The sequence below is a fragment of the Pogoniulus pusillus genome, chromosome 20, assembly GCF_015220805.1.
Source record: "Pogoniulus pusillus isolate bPogPus1 chromosome 20, bPogPus1.pri, whole genome shotgun sequence".
Lineage (NCBI taxonomy): Eukaryota > Metazoa > Chordata > Aves > Piciformes > Lybiidae > Pogoniulus > Pogoniulus pusillus.
In genome coordinates this window covers 15,432,833-15,452,343 of record NC_087283.1, presented here as the reverse complement: position 1 = coordinate 15,452,343, position 19,511 = coordinate 15,432,833, and the positions used below count along the sequence as shown (strand labels likewise).

The 19,511-nt window shown below is 39.5% G+C and overlaps 1 protein-coding gene across 4 annotated transcripts; it reads right to left on the bottom strand.

Moving 5' to 3' along the window:
• Positions 1-371: 371 nt before the first annotated feature.
• HEATR3 (HEAT repeat containing 3) lies at positions 372-19,190 on the bottom strand. Of its 4 annotated transcripts, XM_064160343.1 has the most exons (15): positions 18,961-19,189; positions 17,803-17,975; positions 16,976-17,063; positions 15,301-15,413; positions 13,353-13,462; positions 12,360-12,500; positions 11,353-11,627; positions 10,609-10,699; positions 7,485-7,642; positions 6,384-6,466; positions 5,990-6,126; positions 3,105-3,193; positions 2,060-2,203; positions 1,785-1,961; positions 372-835 (listed from the first exon to the last, which is right to left on the bottom strand). In XM_064160343.1, exons 1-15 carry the CDS (start codon positions 19,078-19,080, stop codon positions 716-718), a joined length of 2,019 nt encoding a protein of 672 aa, XP_064016413.1. In that variant the 5' UTR covers positions 19,081-19,189; the 3' UTR covers positions 372-715. The 4 variants fall into 4 exon arrangements, with proteins under 4 accessions (XP_064016413.1, XP_064016414.1, XP_064016416.1 ...); XM_064160344.1 differs by lacking the exon at positions 2,060-2,203 and having other exon boundaries at positions 18,961-19,190; XM_064160346.1 differs by lacking the exons at positions 17,803-17,975; positions 18,961-19,189 and having other exon boundaries at positions 15,301-15,408; positions 16,976-17,003.
• Positions 19,191-19,511: the final 321 nt, after the last annotated feature.

Sequence of the window (19,511 nt, the reverse complement as noted above, 5' to 3'; positions counted from 1 at the left end):
AGAATCATCCTAACGTAGAATTGCAAAGAAAAACAGTAATGAAGAAATTTGATTTTCAGAAATACCAAATCAAAATAAAATAAAACCAGACAGTCGCATGTAAGCAGAGGATTCTCTCACACCAATTTCCACAGCAAAAAGCTATCATACAGAATGTATCACAAATTAACCTGCAACAGTTTTCTCTTTGACAAACCTCACAAAGTAATAGATCCAGGTGCTGACAGTGGTCTACACACCTGCCACACACTTCTCTTGGGAATTTCACCCTAAGTGCCTGTGCAGTTTGAGAAATAGTAAAAGCAAATAGTAAACACAAACATTCTGCACTGCTTGGTTTCCTGAAAAATAGATTGAGCTTTGAAACCCCCAGTCTGGTACACCACTGAGTATTTCCTAAATTACTTCTTCATGCAATTATAGCTTTCTGCCAGGATAAAGGCAGACATCTCAGTGACAGTGGTGCTATGTGCAGACCTTGGGACCGAAGGAGAGCATTCTTACCACTGCTAACACAACCTGTATGCTAGCTTTTTTTATGCCAATGTGACTTTCATATTGCATCAACCCAGAAGTATAAAAATACTGAACATAAAAAAATACAGTGTTGACATGAAAGCAAAACTGCTCTGCTCAATATGTTTTAGAAACTCAATATGGTTACGTATTTGGAAAACATTACTCAATAAGGAAAAATGTGAAGTTCCTCGAAGGTTCAAGTTGGGGTTTTCCCTAGCGTCTCCTGATACGCGATGAATCTTCTCAAATTCATCTTCACATTGTCCAGGACACAGAGTTGATCTGGACTATATTGTCCTTTGCCTTCTTTTCGTATCTGTAAACCCCAAAAATAAATATTTTACTAATGAAGAATCTTCTCCTATTAGATCACCTAAAGTTCACAGCAATTCAATCTAGGTCTTCTAATCAAGACATGCTAGTTGTGCTGTTTGAGAGCTCCAACAGGTTCACATGTGCATGTGTAGCCAGCAATTATCTCAGCAAGTCCATTTGCTATGATATAGCTCTGCCTAAAACTAGATTAGCGTTGGCATGCTACTTCACTCATAAATCTGAAACATACACTTATTTCCTGTAGCCTTTTATATGAAAAACCTTGCATATATAACTAACCAAACAACTGTGGCACTGCCAGGTATGTATTTTGTGGGTACAGTGCTTTATGCTAAGACTATCAAAGTCACTCCTCAGGCTTCAGCTGACTAAAGAAAGAACACACTGAAGGTCATTAGTTAAGACAAAGATATACCCAAAAGTACTGTTTAGAATCTGACCTTGTGATTCTTCAATATACATCATCTATTTTAATTAACCAACAACAACACAAAAATAACTACTGGAAGTTTAAAAATATGTCAGTGTAATTTCAGAAGGGAATTCTTTCCTTATCTGTCCTCCCTCAGAGATATCTGTCAGTTTTTTCTTCACAGGGGTGAATAACATAGTGATCTGAACATCAGTAATGCTCATGGTGGAATGTAGATGTTGCAGTGCAGATGCTGTGCTGTTACCCTGATGGTTCACAAACTGCAAGCTTATTTATTGTTTTTCCTTCACATCACAGTATTAAGAATTCAGTTATTTGATGGATTGTTTGTGTTTTGGTTGATCAGCTAATTGGTATATCATTTGTTTTGGGGCTTTTTTTTGTTACCTTATAAAGCCAAACATTCACAGTTAATTCTTTCTTTTTGCAGTTAAAATCAAAAGTTTTTACCCACATTGTGCATTGAGACCCTGAGCTTGCTACATTTAATGCCTACCCTCATTTTGAACACTGGCTGAAATTCTTTCAGTGCTGAGAGCAGCTTGATCTGTAGTGCTGCCTTTTCTGCTTCTTTACCATCCGCAAATACATCAAATAGTGCATCCAAGGCTTCGCCTGCTACCACCAGAGAAGGTTCCTTCATAGCAACCTCAAGAAGAAATTTTCCAATCATCTGAAATATGAGAGGAAATTTTATTTTTCCAGCAATGCTTAACAAAATTGGAAGTAGCAAAACTGTTTTAGGTTTGCAAAGCAAAGTTTGCCTTTCACCTTTAGTGTTTCAGATGTATCTTGTCCTTTTGCCAGGACACTGCCAGAAATTCCAAGGATGCTCACTACATTCACTCTAACAGTGGCATTGCTGCTGTGAATACCAGCTTCACATAAAGCCAATAGCTGGTCAGGAGTCATACACTGCTTAGCAAGAGATTAAAAAAAAAGGATAGACATATTTTCATGGAAATTTTCAAATGTGACATTTACATAATTTGTTTTTATGCAACAGAGGCAAATTTATAAGAGAGAAACAAAGTCCCGTACAAGAATTCTGAAAGTATAAGTAGCAAGAAAACATTTAAACTCTCCCCTTCAAATTCTTAAGATGTTTCTTCCAGAACATAACCAAGGCTACCATGAAGCTGAAGGAAAAAGTTCTGAGTCCAAAGAGACTTTCACAAGTTTATCTAGCTCAATAGCTATTTCCAATTCATTATAACTTAACAGAAGATAATTTTTCACTATAACTTAAGAGAAGATCATTTTTCACTTTAAGGCCAGAAAGGACCAGCAGACCATCTAGTATTTGGTCTTGAATAACAAACTATTATGCTTCATTCCCATATTTAGCTCACTAATTCATGTCTAGTTGATTGGACAGGGGTGGGTGATAAGTTGGACTGGATGATCATGGAGGTCTCTTCCAACCTGGTTGATTCTATGATTCTATGTCCAATCAAGATTTCAGAAGGAGAACCAGCTTCAACTAGATGACATCAGGAAAAAAAAAAAATCAAGATGCTAATTTGCTAAATCTTTGTCAGTATATCCATCCCTTAAAGATACTACCTGTGGCTTATTGCTATTTTGGTTTTGAAATATCTTTCATCTCTTTACCTGTTAAGGAGGAGATACATCAAAAAGTGTTCCGGTAGGGTCCGTGAAAAATACTAAGACTGACTGCTATAAATCTGTTCTTTCACTATTCACAGTTGCTGAAATTTAGCAGTTTATTTAAGTGGTTTTGCTTCAAAACCTTTGCGACACAATCTCACATGAATTTGAACTTCCCAGAGCATTTGAGTTTGAAAGCTTTTACCTGGGAAATGTTCTTTGATGCCATTGTTTGTAGGAGAGCTCTCAAAGCACTGGTTATGGCTTCCAGGAATTCTGTGTCTGTAGGGAGTTCTGTCAAAAAATTGACCCCAGAGTCAGAAGTTAAACAGTAAGATTAAGGACACAAGAAGCAAAGAAATACAAATTTCTTAATCCCTTAATTGTTCCTCCAGGTATTACCACAAACAGGAAGAGTTGGATTTTCAGAGCCTGGTCTCTGTAGGTTTGTAACCATAGTGATTTATTTGAATTCAGCATTAGTTTCATCTGGAGGTTAGACCACAGTTGGTCCTCATTTTCAGGCACATTCCTGGTTAAGACACTTGTGTGACTTAATGTACGGTACAAAACAACTGCCACCAGAACAGAAACTTGAAAACTGGTACCACATGGAGTCCACGACACAGGAACTGAGAAAATACAGAAGCTGACTGCATACATTCTCTTTTCTTCTGTCTTCTAAGCAGGCTTTTTAGGCATCCAGTACTCTGGACTCTTTCCAGTTCATAAAAAGAGCATGTTTTCCACTGGTTTAATAATCTTTCCAAAATGTATGACTCAAGCACTGAATTATTCTTCAATAGCAGCCATCATCTTCAATGCATGTCCTGCATTTCTGAAGCTTTTTATTTTCCTTTAATGTCTTCTTATTTTCTGGACTACTCCAGATGCAGAAACTCTTGATTATTCAATATTTATCTCCTCCTTTCCCAACTAGATCTTTAAGCCCCTTTTTCAGCCTGTAAACCACAGAATTCCTTCTAGCACATTTGCTATGTTATCAGTTCTATATGACAGTTCCCATTACATAACATTTAAATATTAAAAAGAAAGTATTATGTTAACAAAAATGGACTTGGGGCATTAAACTAATTTATTACCACCCACTGTCTTCAGCTAGCCGGTGATGAAGCTGGTGAGAGGCCTGGAACACAAGCCCTATGAGGAGAGGCTGAAGGAGCTGGGGTTGTTTAGCCTGGAGAAGAGGAGGCTCAGGGAGGACCTCATTGTTGTCTACAACTACCTGAAGGGAGACTGTAGCCAGCTGGGGTCAGTCTCTTCTCCCAGGCAACCAGCAGCAGAACAAGCAGACAGAGTCTCAAATTGTGCCAGGAGAGGTACAGGTTTGATATTAAGAAGTTCTTGACAGAGAGAATTTGCCATTGGAATGGGCTGCCCAGGGAGGTGTTCAAGAAAAGACTGGATGAGGCACTTAGTGCCATGGTCTAGTTGACTGGCTAGGGCTGGGTGCTAGGTTGGCCTGGATGATCTTGGAGGTCTCTTCCAACCTGGTTGATTCTATTCTATATATATTCTATTCTATATATTTAAGAAATTTCTGGCTATTGCAAAGCATGTATAGCTCAAAGTCATGGACGTGCTTCTCTTCAAGCATGAGGCAGATATTCTATGTGAACTTCCTTGCATATGTCTTCATATTTATTTTCATTTTGTGTATTTTAGTTTTTCAAGCAGTAGTCTCTGCAAAAATGTTTCCTTAGATCGATCACAGCCTGAGAAAAACGTGTGCTATGCAGGCAGATGCATTTTCAAGCATTAAGGCAGTGTTACCCTATACATTACAAAAAGTAAGAACTACCTACATTACATTCATGCCTACAAATTCAGATGCTGGATAGAAGGAAACTAAGTAAGCTTCTAAGAGACAAGAAATGACAAAGCCACGCATTTGCCACACTTCGACAGATCTGTCTTAGGAAAAACATTTTCTGACAATTTTGGGAATTGGCAGGCATTTCCAGCCTTTAAGAGGATCTCCTTATTTTTGAAGAAACATCATCCATGATCTTAAACCAAAGCCAGGTTATCAGAATAGTCTGAATGAAAAAGCCTGTCAGGGAGCCAGATCATCAGCTTGAAGTCAGTGGTGGGAGAGCTGCCTTTTTTTTTAATTTCAGCTTCTGTAATGTCAGTAAGAGAGATACCATACTGTAAGTGGTCCAACAGTATTTGGAATGATGGTGCTCTGATGTATAAAATTACAGGAGGTAGCTGGAAATGCTATCTACACTGGACCATCCAATAATACTGATACTGCCAGATGCATGGAGAAATCGTCTCAGTATCTCTATGAAATAATGTGCCTTAGAAGAGCTCCAGTAGATATACTCTAGTGTTTACCAAGATATTTGGGTATTTAAAAATAGTGGTTTAGGAAAACAAAATGTATTGCCTTCCCCACTGAAATCACACCACCACTAAAACAGTAAGTTGAGCAGCTGTAATATTCAGCTATAAAAACTTTGCATGTTTTGTTATTACAACTATATTTTCAATAAAGTCACGCAGTCGTATGCATAAAGCCTGTTCTGATGAGAAGGTGGCTGCTCTCTTTCCTAGGTAGTAAGCATGTACATTCCAGAGATTTTTGCAATAATGACCTTTGCCATAATTACGTCAGATTCCCAGAAAAAATTATGTGAAAGACTATGCTAGGTACCCTTTTTTCACATGTCTATTTAGGCTAGTTAGCACATTTAAAAAGAGAATGTCCCATTTTGTGCATGGGTTGTGTGATTGATCATATGATAATTACACTCCTTCACTGAACAGTCCTGTTATCACAGCAAGGCAGGATTCATCCACTAACTTAGTGACCTTCTGCCTACACAGACACAAGTAAAGCTTTTTCTTGCACGTGGGGTTCAAACTTGCTGAAGAAGCAATTTGAATAAACACATTTTATCAGGATACACTGTTTCTGTTAGCACACTTCTGTAAATATCCTTATTTTAAAAGGTCAAAGGGATAAAGTCAGTAATAAACTGCATAAAACAATGTACATGGCTACCTTACATCTATATCATCAGCAAAGGGGGCAGGAAATGCCTTTACTAAACATCTTACCCATTTTAGAAAAGACTAGCTGCGACAGATGTTGTGCAAGAGACTGAAGTGCTGAAGCTCCTCCAAGACAATCCATATCTGACACTAACAAGATGCTATGGAGACATGTTAAAGCTCTACACTGCACTGCATTCAGTCTGAAACAAACAGAAAATTGACTTAGTAGAGCTCTTTGAAAACAGATATCAAAGCATGAAGAAGAAACTTGAATTAAGTAAGCCCGTGATCTGGTGTGCAGTTTACAAAACCATTTCTGTCAATTTATTCAAAACTGTGTGTCAGAGCTGCCATTGTCCGGATCTTAAGAGTACCTCAAAAATGGACAATCCTTCTAAGAGTTTTAAAACAACTGAACATACATGAAAAATAGTAAGAGAGACAATGAAATTCCTACTTTTTAATCAATGGTTTCCAAGATGCATTGTGCATACAGATGTCTAGAGCAACACTGTTCGGAAATGCAGTTTTTTCAAGTATCTGGGGAGGCGAAAAAGAAAGGTTTAGAAATAAAGTTGGTTTGTGCATTTGAAGGAAAGATTGACATTTTAGGATAATGTAAAACAGATACTTCAAACTATGCATTTCAAAGCTTTCCTGGTAGCAAGTGCCTCACCTGCTAAAAATGCCAGGAAATTTTCTCAGTCACTCAATGTAATTATGCACTGGGTTAAGCATAGCATATTTTAAGTATCCAACTGTGCTGAACAAAATATAATTTTCTAGGTCTCTGCTACTCTTTTTCATTTAGATCCTGCTTCTTACAGATTCCTCTGAAGAATTTTCAGATAGCTGCAAGTCTAAGACATTGCTTTGAAACTGAAGACTGCTTGCTATCGAGTATAAAAGCCTTGAATGTTTTCATCTCACACCTTGATGCCTTGGGTCAGAATTCTACAGTAAGTGAACCAGCATAACCACCCATTCAAATGTCAAACTGCATCTTTACAACTCTAAAGAACATGCAAAACAACTCTGAAACAAGAACATCTGAATTCTTGTCAGCGTCAAAATATTGTGCTTCAAACGCAATGTATAAAACAGGAGGGAAGAGGAACTTGCACATCTTCAGTGCTGATTGTAGCCATTCACATTACTTCCCCTTCCCTTAGTTAATATGGAAATCTATCAGTTGTGCTTCTACTCCAGGTTTACTTTCCTTTTGCAGGCAATCTTTTTCACTTCCAAATGAAAGAATAACCTTTGTATTTTGGCAAAGCCATATTAATAAAGCAATAAAACCAGAACAAAACCACAAATAAACAAAACCCTCAAACCAACCAGATTTGTGAAGTCCATGAATCTTCTACTGCCACTTACATTAAGAAATTATTTAGGTCAAGATAGTTCATTTAATGATGCTCCACCTCCAGACCAAAAAAGTGAAGCTAAACTGATTTTAAAAGGCATTCATTTTTCTCCTGATGGATTAGGACAATCTCTTTGCCTAAATGGTAAGGCACAAAGTGGAGACTTTATTGTATATTGGACACAATACCTTCTTTGGAATGAGGTTATTCAGAAATGCTGAGTTAACCTCATCAGAGAGGCACAGGGGTGACATTAGCAGCCCACTTCCCTCATTGTATGAATTTTCCATAAACAAGTCACTTTCATCACTGCTGGAGAGCTCTTCCCATTCGTCATCAGAGGGATCTGAGAACAGAAAACAGACCTGTAAACGTAACAACACTCATGTAATAGTTATCCTACTTCTCAATTACACTTGGCTCCACCTCTTGGTTTAGGAGTCTTTATGTGGACTTCATTAGAGTCCAAGAGCTTAAAGTAAGTGCCATTAAGCCACAGTTCCAATTACTTTTATTTAAACTTTTATAAATATTATATTCACTCAGACAACAAGTATTCTGAGAGGAAGGTTCTTCATATGCAGGTATTTCACTGATATGAAGCATGCCTCATTCAAAAGATACCAGAAAAGCAATAAGCATTTATTAACATTTTAACTTGGATTGAACCATTTTACTTTTTGAGGCAGATTCAAGAATGTACATACAGCAGTTTAAGTCAATTTGTTTTCTAACTGCAATTGGTTTAAGGCAACTGTTTTCTCTCTGGCAATTCTGAAGCTACAAAAAGATGTCCTGTGACTGGGCAGTATGAAGATGATGCTGTCTCCACAGCAAGGACAGTTGAAAGGAAATGATGATAGAAAAGCAAGCCAAAACAATCCAGATCAACTCTGTTATCCATTTCAGGCAATATGTCTTCAAGAAATTAAAACTACATTTATAGTTATAAACATGAACTAGGTTTATACTCTAAATTTGATTTGATCTGCAAGGGCAGACATGGAGACAGGAGTTGAGGCTGTATGACCCAAGGCCACAGTTACTGTGAAGTGAAAAATCTGCCCGTGGCTAAAGGCAGACTTGGCCTGACAAGCACAAGCTAAGTCCATCATTTATATTTAAACTGATACATCTATGTCCACAAGGTTTACATCAATTTATCTAAAGTTGTTTTAAACCTGGTTACATTTTAACTGATGTGACACTGCTGCTCACAAAAGTCCTAAGTCTAGAGGTTGGACTGATCCTCCTGACTGACAGGTGAAAGCTCTGCCTAAGTACATAGGTCAGGGTATTTAACTACTCTGACAAAAAAAAACCCTTATTCCCCCCCAAGTAATTTCATCAACAATGCAGATTCATGCAAGATCTAAGCATGGTAGTAACTATGCTAACATCTGTGTACCTTTTTGGTGGCAAAAGGTGAATTCATTCACTTAAAATACAGCAACAGAAGTTTAAACAAATGCATTTCACCTGCCCAGTGTAGCAGCTTAAGAATTACTTTGTAGATGATGACTACTGCTTATCTGATGCAAAATAACTCATCGGGCTGCGGTAACTTGATCATGCAAGCATCATCTTTTGCTTATAGTAACATCCAATTAATTCTACAGCCACAGAATGCTGGTGTTAATAGCCTTTCTGTAAGAAAACTGTTGTCTTTTATGTTTTAACAACCCACAGCAGCAACAAGCATGAAAACAAAGCACACATTTCCCTTTCACTCAGTCTCTTGCCGCTATTAAAAAATTCCATCTGCATCTTTACAAAGCAAACAAAAATCTCCTTTGAAAACTCAATTATAACCACGGTAGCTGACCATGCAATTCAGCAACAACAAAGATAGCAGTAATCGTATATTTTGAGTGAGTGGCAAAGGGTCTGGGGTCTGGAACATCACTGCATAACCAAGATCAGTTTTCTTGTAACATTCTTGTAAATACAGAAGCATTTCCAATGGTAATCCCATTTTAACCAATGCTGGTACCCTACAGACTGGATAGCAATGTTGGAGTCTCCTGGCTTCAATGGGATCTCCTGGCTTCATTCCCATGTCCCAGTTAAGGGGAGAGCACTCTGCTTCCTACAAATGCCAGCCAGCGTTCAGGGAAATATCTCTTGCCAGCTTCGTTATTTCCCTCGGTTCTATGGCAAGCTGAGTGTTTCTATGAACTCAGCGTAATGGCTAAAGCTATTTTAGTCCTCAAATAGCTTGAAAATTAAATGAACAGCTGCCTCTGGATTCCTCTTAATTTCTACAGATTATGCTTCTGTCTGCCCACGAATGGGTAAAGTACAACACTATCAACCTTACATTACATTGAGTGAATGGCAGAATATACAGCTTATCCACAAGAGATTTTCCAATTAAAGGGGAGAGCTTATGAATTAAACTCATTAGAAGAGAAATGCAGTTATGAAAAGAGCTTCATATACTAGATGCGAAATTTCACTGTAAGAATGAAAAAAAAAAATCACTGTTGGGAATATCTGAGTATTACTGTGGATTTTATTAGAGCCTGAAAGATTTACCCAAAGTTAACTCCAACAGAATTACTTTTGCATGAGGCTTACAAATGGTAATAGCAATAAAAGTGTTGAGGTTTTGGAGAGTTAGTTTTGTTTGTTTGTTTTTTTGTTGTTGTTTTTTTAAACAGAATTTGCAAATAGCTCATGTTTGCCTGATGTTTAGGAGGAAAGCTATGAAACTGAGAATCAGAATTCACAGAAGACACAGAACAGCTTTTCCCTACTCCCTCCAGAATAAGAGCCCTTCTTTTTGCTCTGGAATTCCCAACAGCCTAAAGCTGCACTATTGTCAGAGTTGCATGCAAAAGCCACCTCTCTTCTTCTTGCAACACCTGCAGTATCAAAACTATATCAAGGCTACAAGATTTATTTGCTTTAAAAAAATGATGCCCTCATCCTACAGTATGATTCACACTGACACTGTATCAGATGAAAACTCAAGATTGAGCTCTAACTGTACAAAGAATTTGCTGTAACACTTTTTAGGAAACACTTCCTCGGCGTGAATGGTTTTTATTTGCTCTTAAATGTCAGCACATGTAGTAGCATTAAAAAAAAAAAAGCAAGTAAGCAACAGAAATTACTTAAATGAGAAAAATGTACTCACATTAATACTAGAAATTACAACCCAGCCTGCTCCCAAGATGAAGTTATTAGGGACAATAAGCCTATGTGCATTCACCCTTACAAGCAAAGATCACCAAACAGCAAACTAAACATGTCCTATCCCAGAAGCAAAATGCACCCTGACACTTGCAATGAGAGATCCCTACAAACCTTCACTGCAGCACATATTAACAATGATTTCCAGGGCAGTCTGCTGAGCTGTCAGTAAGGCTGTCACTTCATTCAGTTCCCATTTATCAAACTAAAAAAATAAAAGCATGAACCAAATTTAGTTTTGTGAAACGACATTTTAGCACAACATGAAGTACCCAAGCTGTTAGCTAAAAATAAAACCCAGACATTTCCTGCTCTCATCCTACACCAAAACTCAAGAGAAACCAAATAAACAACAGAACAACCACAAAAACAAGAGGCATTATTTATTGTCTTTCTGTTGGATGTTTCAGAACAAAATTTACCTTCAAGAAACACCAGCTGCACTAAGATTACCTAATGTTAGCTTAAGCCATAACAGAAATATGTATTTGCTACTCTTCTCACGTACACAGTAGTGAATGCATTTGCTAACCTCTAAGCCATCTCCACTCATGACTGAATGGTTACAACCATTAAAAATCTCACTTGCCTTATGTAGAAATCAGAACTTCCTGCAGTAGCTACAGACATAAGTGTCAGGTAAGCCTATACCTTCCATTAAAGGACAAAAGCGGAAGTGTGCTTTCCTGATGTGCTCTGCAGCCTGACCACACTGCAACAAGTTGCGCTGAAATTCTCCATGCTTACCTTTAAGGTTTTAGTAACACTCATAGGTAGTTTAGCTAAAGCTAGGTCAAGACCAGTCAGATGCTCAGCCAAATGCACTAAGCTGTTCAAGAGCCAGCCAGATACACTTACTGGAAGCAGATCTGAAATGTCATTTTCTCTCCTGACTTTTTCCTTTGGTATTTCTTCCATGCCATCATCTTCACTCACACAGTTGTCTACAGCATCACTCATGTTTTCCTCTGCCTCTGCAGCAAGTTTTAACCTGTTCCTTTCAGCTTCGTTCATAAGAATAATCATTTTGCCAGCATCTATTGCTAATGATTCTGAAAAAATCTTCAAGATTGCATTAAGCGTGCTTCCCAGGCTGCCTGCTGGAATAGTATCCTTGATATTCCAGACAGTACCTAAACATGAGACAGTTGAAACATAAAAATCATTAAAACACTCCATTCCCAGCTCTGCAATAGCAGAGGTCGTGTGCAAGCACAGCCTCCACTATCTAAAATACTCAGTATGAATGTTCTTTTCTCTCCAAAGTTGTATTTTCTTATGTTCAGCATTTCACACACTCATCTGTAATAACTACGTTAAGCCTACATCTTAAGTTCTAGTAAATTTCATTATGTAAATAAACTCAAGAGTATGTGGAACAAACCTGGTAACACTTTTTACCAGCAATAACAAATATACTTGAGTTAAACCATTTTCTAAGAACTCTCAAAATTAATTACATTTCAGTATTGAAAATCACCATGGTGGAGCAGTTGAGATAGAAAGAAGAATGCAAGACAGATATTCTCAGGTAAAAACTATGCCTATTAAGATCCAAACAATTCCTGTAATATTTATTATCAACTCCTTTCACTGTTGAAAATCAAATGAACAGTTAAAATGGCTTATCACACTGAGGAGGCACTGAATTCAGAACGAGCCATATTAGACAGTCTTAAAACTATTTGGTCACTCCAAAACACAATCCCAAAAAAAGCAAAAATAACCTCATAAAGCATCTATACAAGCTTTGAAAATCAGATGTCCAAACTACAGCAGAGCAGACAAAGCGTTCTGTCCTTTCCAGCCTCCTTTGCCTCCCATGCTCTCCACCACACAGCAGTGGGCACCCTTGAGCATCATACCTGCTATCAGTGTTCTCAGAAGGACATGCTTCATTGTGCTCTCTGAACACAACATCACAGTTTCCAGTATTTGTTGTGCAGAAGAATTAAAAGAAGAAAGAAGATCTGGATTATCTTCTGTCACTGCTTGCAAGCAGTTTGCTGCAACAAACAAGAAGAAAGATAATTAACAAACCACCTAGTAGGCTACACTCTCATGATAAGAAAGCATTATCATTCTGAAAGCTGGAGTGTGCTAGTTTGAGGCTAATTGTACAATCATATTATATATGTAATAATGAAACACAGACTCGAGAAAACAACATTTCACAGAGCATCCTGTTGTAATGCTATGACAGTGTCTTTCACTAGCTGTCTTAGATGAAAAAATACTCTGTGACAAACCTGTATATGAAACAAGTGAGGACAGTACCACACTACATGTGAGACTGGCTGCATTCATTTCAGCTACTCAAAGTTCAGTTCCTCCACTGTACACCAACTAGAGACAATGCCAAAAAACACTGCAAATATATACACCTGTAAGACCACTAAGACTACAAGATCAGTACTAATAAACTCACATTCAAAGTGCTAAGGAGCTCTTGTGGTTTTTTGGTTGGTTTGGTCTTTCACTTTTTGTTGTTTTTTTTTTTTTCTTTCAGGTGGACTATGTCCTTTGCTCTACAAATTAAACCCTTCATTAGCAAACCCAGAAAACTAAATGGAAAATATAGCCTATGTCCAGATCTTGCTCTTCACACAAATTTTCCTCCCATGTAACCACCAATAAGTAATTCTCCTTTGGACTGAAAACAAGCACAGAAGATGTCAACTTCTGAATGATGTGATGTTCAGAAAGGACTTGAGTCTTGCATTCAGTATAAAGCTCAAGTAATGTTAAGGGAGGTGCATTACACAATGGATGTGACAACAGTGTTACATTCATGTAGTAAAGGAAAAAAAACAAACAAACCACACCTTTAAAACTAATCTTCTCTTTTAACAACTTACCTACTGAGATTGCCAGATCCACATTCGTGGAAAATTTCTTCAAGCAGTGTAACACAGCCTCCAAACATCCTTCTTTATTGAATATGTGTACTGCAGTACTGCTGCATTCACTAATGCACAAAAAAAGATTAATAACACAGTTTGCACAGGAGAAACTCTTCAATGACATTTAAAGTAACATGTACTTACTATTACATTTTGAAGATCTAACTAACGTCAGTCAATGTGATCTTCCATTACTGAGGTTATGACCAACTCCATATAAAGTGGAGAAAGAGAAGCTGCAACACTTTGGACATGTTTGAAAGGTGGCTTCTGACAGCTGCCTCCTCACACACAGTATTTAGGAGCCTAAGTACTGTCCCATACAGGCAGAGCCAGTCAGATCTTGAAAGACATCTGTGGGCTACAGGCCAGTCCAGGACTTCTGCAGCCGTGGAAAATGCCGTCCATAAACCCAGTGACAACAGAGTAGGCTGACACTTCTCACATCAATGTTCATTTCCTCCAGAAAATGAGCACTCTTACCATTCAGAAATGCATACTAAATCAATGCTAAACATGACATTTGCATTTATCCAGCAATACTATACAAAATCAGACCATGAAAGCAGGGGACTTAACTAGTTAGAAGAGTCTCCCAAAATTTACTTTTGAAAATGCATCAGCATCAATGCCAGCCCAAATTTTATCAGTATTAAACATAACAATGAAGTCAGCAGTTCAGTCATTCAATTCAAAATACAGAACTGATTTACAGCTCACTTAATGATTATAGTTCCCGTTCCAAAGCACTTATGTCTATGAAAGCAGCACAAAACATGGTTGAGTCACTTACAAAAGGCCATGCATTCTGTAAGTAGCTTCTGTACTACTCTATATTACAATCCATAGGAAAACCCCAGAAAACCAATTTATAAATAAGGTCTTAAGTCAGCAGCCACACCATGCAGAGGCAATGCCACTGAAATGCTCTTCAGTGCAAACCACAATTGTGTATGGATCAAAGTGTCTCATCACATGGAGCTGTTACAAAATGAATGTAAACAACACAAAATTCAAGATCTTTATGAAGAGGTTTTTACCACTTCAGTGTTTATAGCCCTTTCTTGTATTAATAGTGTTGCCATTCCTCTTCCTTTATCTGGTGTCTCCAAGGCAAACTACTAATTATAGAATCATTAAGGTTGGGGAAGACTTCTAAGATCATCAAGTCCAACCACCGACCCAACATCACCATGTCCACTACACTATGTCTCTAAGTGCCATGCCTGCACTGTTTTTGAACACCTCCAGGGACCGTGACTCCATCACCTCCTTGGACAGGCTGTTCCAATGCCTGATCACTCTTTCAGTAAAGAACTTCTTCCTAATATCCAATGTAAACATCCCCTGGTACATGGAACAATTCACATTCTTTCTGACATAATTAAGTAGATTTGGATCAGTCACTGAGGTGTAATTTGTCCAAACATTAACTTTTGAGATGACCTGCAGAGGGAGGAAATAGTACAAAAAGTCCTCATACTTGCACAACATTGGAGACCACTGTCCAGAATTCATTTTTTTCCATCTCTTGTATCACAAGTGCATGCAAGACTCCACAACACAAACTGCACAGGAGACTGACAGCACGTGTTTAAAAACGGTATCAGAACACAGGATGAACAACAGTAGAAAACAAATTTTGTCACTCTTCTACAACTAAATATCCACTTTGCGAACTTTTCGAATCCTTCACTTTAAAAAAGTCATTTAATGGCAGAAGATAAATTGGTATTTCAGCCCAGATGAGGAAGGAGAAACAGAAGTGAGTATCAGAATCAGGAACTGAATATATCCTCCCATACAAGGACAGTCATTTCTTCTCTGCCTCAATTACATGCTCTTTTTCAGGAACAATTTAATTTAGCTATTCTTAAAAGGACACTGTTTACACAGCACTTACCATATATTCCACAGCAAATTAATAGCCTCATTGGCTATGTCTTCAGTATAATTTTTGTTCATTTCTCTGCATTTCTTTGGAGAGGCCTGGTTAGCATCTAGTCCAGTGCTACACTACAACCAATCAAGAGAACCAGTGTTGGGAAGCAAACAAGTCATGAAGAAAAGCAAAAACTTAAAACATCAGCAGCAGAGTGAATGGAAAGATCTCTCATAAAGTGTTTATTTCCAGGTGTGCTAGTTTGAAGCAAGCTGGAATGTTTTGGTAACAGAACTAGATAACGGGCAGTGAAATGAAAAACAATTGTGTCTACTTCTCTCACAGTCACGCTGAGAACTCTGGGAAGAAGAAGAAAACATTCTCCATTTTGTCTCTCACTCTTGCTTTTGCCTTGGACCTGGTCACATCTCATTAACCCTGCTCCTACTAACCTTGCTCCCTAACCTTTTGACTGCACCTCTCTTCTTCCTGAGAACTGGGGTAAGGTTGAGAGGGCCGGGGGGAGGTGTTGGGGTGGTTTGAGAGCCCCTCCTGGGGACCTTGGTTTCTGGGAGGGGAGTTGTGCTTTTGTATTGTTTATCCTTTGTATACTTCTGTATATAATTGTATATAACTGTATATAAGTATATATATTGTAAATAGCTGCTTGTAAATTCTGCTAGCTGTAAATAAATTGCTTCATCTATATTCCCAGGGTCCGTCTGAGTTAGCTGGGGCAAATTCAAAAGTGTGGAGGGGCGGGGTAACCCCCAAACCGTCACACCAGGAAACCTAACTAGTTTTCTACTCTCTATGAGAACAATTGAGTCATTGATAGTTCTTTTTTCTTTTGTAGAAAGACTCTTAAGCACTTGCTTTGTATTAAACAGTCTTCAGAAGCATTTTTAGATAAATACTAAATAAATAACTTTCAGAACCTGAAAGGCTGTTTCTCACTAACACAGTTTGCATACAAATTCAAAGTTATTTCTAGTCACAAAGATTAATTTGGCTAATATTTTGCTGTACTTTGAAATAATGTTGTTACTCGCATATATGGGTAATATATGGGGAGTTGGACTAGACAGCCTTTAAAAGTCCCTTCCAACCCAGTGTAGTCTATGATTTTATGTTTTAAAATGGGGAAAAAAAACATACAGAAAATGATGGTATTGCTCAAGGCTGCTCAAAGAAAGACAGCAGGTGACAGAATTCAATGCAATTTCCAAACTGCACTTCAACACCTGGACCAAACAAAGAACAGGTATTCAGTACAGGGTATCCTACAATAGCATTAACTACCCAACTGTAAATACAGGCTTTCATTAAGAGAAAATTATTTACCAAAAAAACTTCATTAGCATAAAGCTGCCATTAAAATGTTGGATCTGGATCCTGACTGACAGTAATAGACTTCTCTTGACTGATGGTACAGACCCAAAACCTCCAGACCACTTACGTAAAAAATCATCCTAGGCAGCAAAACTCACCACAAACCCAAGTTAGCAGTCAGGGAGCAGAAGTGATTTGAATTCTCTGGAATAATTACTGCATTACTAAATATACTGGAACATTCTTTTAAAAGAACTTTGGATTATCTTATCTTTGTGATAGCTACAAAAACTGAGCTAGCTTTGAAGATGGGATAACTAAATGGCTAGATCAGTTTTAAATCCAGAATAAAAAACCCCCACACCTCTTTCAAAAGTGCAACAAGGGGTGTCATGATGTCTTTTGTTACCATATCATCACAGACTTCAAAGCCACCACAAGCACTCAGATTTCTGCAAAAGAAAAAAAAAAAATGTTTCAAAAGAAACATGCAATCAGTATTCTCCTCTGAAGGTTATGGTGCTTTTTGTTTAACCAGTAACTTCCATCTTCTTCCGTATTAACATAAAAAAGTAACACAGGAGAAAAGAAATCTTTTCACTTACTTGTTCAGCATAACTAAAAGGCTAATCTGTGCTAATACAAATTAATTGTTAGATATTATTCAGTGTAAGACACAACGTGTAATACTGGTATTTGTCAACATACTTTTTTATACAGATAAAAGTAGGGTATAGTTCTGGCCACAGAACACCAACTCAAAATGATGCTGCTCAATATCTACAAGTTTCTCAAAAAGCCATCTATGTGTGTGGATTCTCTAAGTAGCTCACCATACCCACTGTGCTATGAAGACTAAAATGCCATATTATCTCTGCATTTCTTCATACTACACTTGTTGGGTTTTTTTCTTAACATAAGGACAGAAAGCAGCACATTCCACTGGAAGCAGACAGAACAGTGGCACCTAACTTAGATCCTGTTCCTGACATTGAAGTCTCATGGCTGTCTACCAGATCAAGTTAAAAAAACATTCTTGGTGACTCTGACAGACACAGACATGACTACAGACAAGGGAGCTAATGCAAGCCAGGCTGACATTCAAGTTGACAGCTTTAACAGCAAAGCCCTATTATTTTCTTTGCCATGCCAGGAGTAGCTCATTCTAACAAAATATAAGCAACTACTTACCGGAGAGCACCTGCAGCTGTCTCACGAACAGCTAAACTGTGATCCATCAACAACGGCCCTAAACATCGGACAACATCTCTCTGCAGAAAAACGGGGATGACGTGTTTCTGCTGCAACAGCTTGGAAATACTGGCGCAAGCATACTCCCTCAATTCAGCACTCGGATGCTGCAGCTGGGGAGATCAGGGAAAAGATAGGTGGAAATTATTGAGTGAAAAGACCCTGCCTTTCAGTTTACAGGCCTAGCTCTTATTTTACTGCTTCTGGATTAAGTCAAGAACTTTTAACCTCCACGGAAGTTTGTAAGTCTTTCCCTGGGTTATGTACGTTAACTGTACAACTAGATAAATACTATTCCGGGAGTTCAACAAGAGAGCCACAGTTCAGACACAAGTTTGACACTAGCTGGCACTGGTGAGACAGACCTACCCTCTACTTTCAAATACCATGTTTTTTTCAAAAAAAGAGAGGAAAGGGGAAGGAACACTATCACAGAAGTCAATAAAAGACATTTATTTGCTTCTAGTTCTAAAATTACATGGACAGGTTTAAACTACTTTTCACCTGCAACAGTAAAAGCGAAACCAGAGATGTGGCAATCGAGTGACTAAATACAGTCTTTTCCACCATTTTCTAGTAGCTTTTTCTTATATGTGCATCTCAGATTCCTCGCTCAGTCTAGCTACAGGAAATCTCTACGGAACGGTAGACTGAGCCCAAGCACTGCAAAACCTCCTCCAAAGACTCTCCCGAGACGAAGGGTACAGAGCAGCCACCTGACCGTCCCCAGCCCCTCTGAACCTGCCAGGAAGGCGAGAAAGAGCCTGGACGGGGTGCCGGCCCTCCCTCTCCTCCAGTTCCTGGCCCGCGGCGAGCAGCAGTAGCCGTCAGCTCTCCCCGCCGAGTAGCGACGGACGCAGCCGTGACGCTGGAGAAGCGACACGGAGGCGGCAGCGATGGACTAGCGCCGGGACACGCCACACGGCTCCCACAGCCGATATTGCTGGAGAAGCAGTGATCCCTCGGACCCCGCAGCTTCCCCGCGTCGAGCTGGGCCGTGGCTATCCCTCTCCCTCGGCCCTGAACAGCGATCGCGCCGAGCCCACCTCCGCCCTCCTCCTCGCCCTGCCGCTAGCCCTCTCCACTTCTCGCCCCCACCTTCTCCAGCAGCTCCGCAGCCGGCTCGTCCTCAGGTCCGTCCTCCTCCTCGCGGCACTGCTCAGGGCCAGTGGGGGAGAAGGGGGCCCTGCGGAACCGCCGCGCCCGGCTCTTCCCCATAGTTCCGCGGCCGCCGCGCCGCTCGGCGCCGGCGCACCCACGTGTGCGACCGCACGCAGGCGCAGCGGGGCCCTCTCGGGCCCGGCCGTCACCCTCGCTCGTACACCGCCCCGCCCCGGACGACACTGCCCATGACAAGGCGCGCAGCCGCAACGCCAGCCCCGGCGCACACCCAAGCCCGGCAGCCGGCCGAACGAGCACCGCCGGCAACATCTGCTCAGCGGCAGGGCGAACCTCACCCCTACAACCTCCTAACCCACGCGTCAACAACGTCCCTACAGGCGCTGAGATGACTAGAAACAAGCGCCGTCTACTCTGGTACGTTCCCCCCGTTCAAACAAGGCAAAAGTCGAAAGAATTTACTTTAGCAGCACTTACAGAGACAGGATTGACCCACGGGGCACAAAAAGCAGCAGGAATTTGGTGTATCT